At 38.6% G+C, this 5,614-nt stretch overlaps 1 protein-coding gene across 1 annotated transcript; it reads left to right on the plus strand.

Moving 5' to 3' along the window:
- The first annotated feature begins 614 nt into the window (after positions 1–614).
- On the plus strand, positions 615–5,369 carry LOC119701372 (gamma-butyrobetaine dioxygenase-like). Its single transcript, XM_038137995.1, has 5 exons — positions 615–619; positions 1,348–1,453; positions 2,604–2,800; positions 3,506–3,672; positions 5,209–5,369. Exons 1-5 carry the CDS (start codon positions 615–617, stop codon positions 5,367–5,369), a joined length of 636 nt encoding a protein of 211 aa, XP_037993923.1.
- Positions 5,370–5,614: the final 245 nt, after the last annotated feature.

A 5,614-nucleotide genomic window follows, 5' to 3' on the forward strand; every position in this document is an offset into this window, starting at 1 on the left:
GGGGCTATTTTTTGGCTGTCAAACTGTGTAAGTGTGGTTGAAATTGTCATGCTTGAGTACTGAGGTCATGTGATGGTGAATATGTGCTGTTACTCAAGTATTGTACTGATAAATATGTGCCATACCAAACAAAAAAACTATTTCTCCTAGGCAGTTAAACACATTTGCAAATACTCAAGAGGGTTTTCCCTCTGGAAATTGCAGAAATCTAATTTTAGTGTTTTACATAATTTCTACTCTAAATACCCCTCCTAGAACAAAAGTATTTATATACTATATATAAATAATTTTATTTGCATGTCCTTTAGCCTATTTTCTTTTAAAACTGTTACGAGGAAGTAAAACTAGGCACACACCATCTGGAACATATTTTGTCTATAGTATCCCACGAGGGAAAATGAGTTTCATAATTTCTTTTTGGTTACTTATGTGCAATTATATAGTCTCTGTATGGTAAATTACACTTTTCCAGACAAACATCTGGATCTATAACATGCATCTGCTGAGGATTGTCTTCAATCATGTGAACTTTGTGTAAACAAAACCTGTGGTTCCGGGTCTCAAATTCTCCTGCATGGTGTGCCACTCAAAACACATTTTGTCTGTGTGGCAACATGAGGTATTCATGCCATTGTCATACAGCTGTGACTTACTTTTTTCACGGCAGTTGTCAGAAAACTTTTTACTGAATTGTGCCAAGATCCAAGAGAGAAACTATGTAATAAAATAAACAGAGCTGGTTCTCAAACAGGATGCCATAGAAAGGGAAGAAGTTTCAAAGTCTTTCATCAAGACATTTTTCTCCAGAAGCAAATTTTCAGCTTAGAGGAAAGATCCCCCTGTAAAGGAAAATCTATATTTTCTAAGATTATGAAGCCTTAAAAATAACTTCCAGGGAAAATTACATGGCCTTTACAAGTTCTGCATTTCATTGAAAATGTGCTCCAATGGCAGAGGGAAAGCAAAAGGTTGATAAAAAGAAATGGGCCAGCTTCTACTCACTTGTTTCTGAGGCATGAATCATCATAGGATGATTTCTACTGGCAGAAGCCTCTTGGTTAGTGTCTTCAGCTGGCCTTTGCCACCACTGGAAAGCCATCCTTCTTCTAGGTACTGCCCTGATGCCAGATGTCCCTTGACACACTGAAGTTTTATCTAGGACTGCTGAAACAAGCCTCTGTTGGGGTGGAGGGACACTGCTAAATCCTTGTTTCCTTATAATGTTACGATATTTTCATGTCCAAAGAGGAAGTGACTGCTGTGCTGTGATTTCAGTCTCAATGTGTACTGTCTGGCATGCGGGCTGGATGTTCTTACATGTTTTCTCTTTTCCCTTTCATTATAAAGACCGACTTGGCAAGTGCCAGACAAAGCAGATGCTAACAATGCAGCATACACAACTGAGAGGCTCTGTTTCCACACTGATTACCCTGTTCTGCAGCATCCACCCGGGGTAAGTTGAATTTGCTGACTTTTTCACTCCACAGAAGGGGAAAGGGAAATGTTCCTGTAGTGTGAAACATGGTTGGTGATCAGTGGCACTGAATTTTGTCTTAAAAGAGCAATGTAAAAATATTGATATATTAAACTGCATATGCTGATTTATGTACACATGGCATGCAATTTATACAGTATGATATAAATTCAGCATGTCTGCCATGTATCCCGTAATTTTTTAATTAAATTCACAAAGTATTGAAAATACTGCCATATGAGAAAACTTTCAGGTCCTTTATATGCTGTGAGCACTTGTTCTCGTTATTTCACAAAAGTTAGGTGTCTAAATGCTGTAGTCAGGTTGTGAGATTTTTAGGACTTGTCTTTTCAGCTCAGGAGGGGAATCACAGAATCACAGAATCACAGAATCACAGAATTTCTAGGTTGGAAGAGACCTTTAATATCATCGAGTCCAACCCATGTTCTAACAACTAGATCATGGCACCCAGTGTCACATCCAGTCTTTTTTTAAACACATCCAGGGATGGTGACTCCACCACCTCCCTGGGCAGATGGTTCCAGTATTTGACCACTCTTTCTGTGAAAAACTTCCTCCTTAATTCTAGCCTGGATCGCCCTTGGCACAGATTGAGACCATGTCCTCTAAACAGAGAAAGAAACACGATTAAGATGGTGTATTCTGCTTTCTGTGAATTGGCACAAGGTAAATACTTGTTTGCCCTTTCATAACAGCAAAAAAATCAGGGCCATTCTGTAAAACTGGACAACCACAGAAAAGATGTTTTCACCCGGTTCCTGTCATATCAAAGGGTAATCCATGTAACTCACATCATTCCAGAGAACTGGAAGGTAGTAGGAAGAGAAAGAGGGACTCAAAGGAAAGCAGCAAAACCTCTTTGCCACTGACTCACAGGTTGCAAGCATTAGAAGATATCCCAATGGGATGGATTTATGAACACACTATTTTAATTTTTTGCCTTTGTGATACTGGTGGCAGAGTGCTGTGAAGCTGCAGTAAATGAGAACTCTGGGAAAAAAAACCAAACAACCAGAATAAAAGAACCACAGATGTGAGAGAACTGATACTAATAAGCTGTTAAATATGCAAGCCAATTATTTTTTTAAGAGCTGTTATTTCATTCCAGGTTCGATTTCTTCATTGTACAAAGCAAACAGCTGCAGGAGGTGACAGTGAAGTTGTAGATGGATTTCACTTATCCAACAAGCTGAAGAAACAAAATCCTGAGGCATATCAGACCCCGTCCTCTACTGCTGTAGACTATGCTGATGTTGGGGTGGATTGCTGTGATTTTGCCGTGCACTGTAAACAAAGGATTATAGACTGAGTAGTTTCAACAACACCTGAAAAGAAAATCCCTGTCATCTGGTGGATGATGTGTTGGTAGAACAAGGTCTGCTCCTGCCACCTTGTGGGAAAACTCTGGTTTAACGTGGTCTGTAGTTCTAGGTTTGGGTGGAGTTGGTTGGTTGGTTGGGATCTTTAGTCTGGTTTTTTTGGGGGAAATGTGTGACTTGTTCTGTGCATTGTGGCACTTACTTGGTTTTGCCACACACAAACAAGAAGTGTTGGAAAATAGAGTAACTCCTAGGCACAGGCACGGGTTAGCAAACAGCCAAATGCCAGCCAATTTACACGTATATACCATGCCAAGGAGAGGTCATAATTTGAAACATTTAGATTAAGAATTATGCACTATCAGAAGACGAAATGCAAATGTTCATATTCTTTTCTGATTAAAAAAAAAAGTTTATGATTTATTTAAAAGTTTACAATTAAAGAGTGTATAATATAGATTTTGAGCAAATTAAGTGTCTACACTTTTTCCTGGTTATCCCTTTTCCAAGTTAGTCTGAATTAGCAAAATCCAATCCAATATCAATCTGAATTTTACTATGGAAACATACTGATATTCCAGCAGGAGAATTCAGTTATTGTTTAATCATCTTGAACTGTTTCAGTAACAACAGAATACATTTCTTTTTCTTTTTTCCTTTCCTTTTTTCCCCCCTTTTCTTTGTTCTATAGCACAGATTCCAGAGGCCAGGCAATTTGCATCAATTATAATAATGCAACAAGAGACACAGTGTTTGATATGCCAGCTGAACAAGTGAGGCCATTTTATGCAGCTCTAAAGGAATTTAATGATTTATTGAACAGCACAGAACACAAGTTTACTTCCAAGATGAAACCAGGTCAGTAAGTTGCTTCTCCTCACAACAATTTTTCACATGTTTTTCCTGACAGTCAAAATACTTGAACACTGCTAGCACTAGTACTGAGAGGAACTTCAGGTCTTTCAATCATCTATTTTATTTCATACTGCTTTCTTGCATTCATCTCGTAGATTTCTTTTGCCATTGTTACACTATAAAGAAGAAAAAAGTGGCAGGGAGGAATAGTCTACTTATAGATTACTGGAATGCATCTCTAAACTAAGCATTTTATGCTACATAACACATTGGAAATTGATGTATCAATAGCACCATAGATTGGCAATCCTATGTGTGATACCATGTGTGGCCTTAATCTCTGTTCTTTCACTCCTCGGCATTAAAATAAATATATTAATCTCTCAAGAGATATCACAAAAGTAAATTCATCTTCGTATCTGACTGCCTCAAATACTATGGTACTTGTGTCTAAAATATCTGTGAGGAAATTACTCTCCCTCCATTGCAAAAACAAAATAAAATAATGTTTAAAATCACATTAATGGAAAACAACGTGCCTTACATTACACTAGTGGCACCAATTTTGTTGATTAATGCAAATGGTGGTGGGGGGAATGAGAAGATAAGAAATATTTTGAGTTTATTTAATTCAAGAATTACCATAATGGTGACACACAAGGGAGAAAAATTAAATTGGTATTCTAGCATTAATTATGCGATAATGTGGTGGTTTTTAGGGCAGTCAGGACTTGGTGAAGGGAAGGAGAGATCTTGACTCCATTTCAGAAGGCTGGTTTATTGTATTATGATATATATTACATTTAAAAAGACCACACTATAACTACACTACAAAGAACAGAGAGAAAGATTCATCAGAAGGCGAGACAGGAATAGCAAGGAATGAATAACAAAGTTCTGTGACTCCCAGAGAGTCCGAGAGCTGCTGCCTCCTGGATTGGCCACCAAGCAGAAACATCCCACACTGACCAATGGAGGAAGCACCTGCTGCATCCCACAGCAGCAGATAACAAATTGTTTACACTTGGAGCTGAGGCCCTTCAGCTTCTCAGGAGGAGAAAATCCTAGCAAAGGGATTTTCATAAAATATCATACTTACAATGCGATTTGCTAACTTTCAGTGTTTTGCCTTTGTTCTCATGAAGTTCTCTTAACAGGGATAGTATATATGTGTGTAGTACAAATAGCACTAGACTGGTCAAGTAAAATGTATGCTAGTGGTTTTCACACATTTTATTTATTTTACCTCCATGGATTTGCATTCTCCTCAAGGCTTGATTTTCTCAGTGTGGACTCCTCTACCACCCTGCTTTTTAACTCCTCATTATACAAGAAATGAAAGAGGTGTCAAAAGGGAACTGGCCTCTCTGGTTGAGAAAGTTAAAATTACTGTGTTGTTGCTATACATCTCCAGCTGGGCTACTTAAAATTATTGCTCGCTAACTGTTGATAGGAATCTACCTCTGTGTTTTTTTGAAGGAATCAGCTCTAAAATTCCAACTACTCTAAGAGATTGACCTTTGTGCAATCTCTTTATAGAAGATGTACTGACATTTGATAACTGGCGTGTGCTTCATGGTCGCCAAAGCTACCCATCCTGTTCAGAAGCGACACGTCACCTGGGAGGTGCCTATGCAGACTGGGATGTAGTCATGGCAAGGCTCCAGCTCCTTAGGAAAAGGGTCCTGAAGAGGGATTGAGCTGTCTTCTAACTAGAATGAGCACAACATAGGTTATCTAACCTCAATCACAACAGCAATATTAAAAAAATGAGTCTACTTTTCAGAAACTGCCGTTACTTTTGACAAGGGCTTGTCATAGAACCAGGGTAAAGGTTTTGAGCTGACAGAGGGTAGGTTTTGAGTAGATATGAGGAAGACATTCTTTACTGTCTGGGTGCTGAGGTACTGCAGCAGGTTGCTCAGAGAAACTATGGCTGCCCAGT

Source organism: Motacilla alba, chromosome 5 (genome assembly GCF_015832195.1).
Source record: "Motacilla alba alba isolate MOTALB_02 chromosome 5, Motacilla_alba_V1.0_pri, whole genome shotgun sequence".
NCBI lineage: Eukaryota > Metazoa > Chordata > Aves > Passeriformes > Motacillidae > Motacilla > Motacilla alba.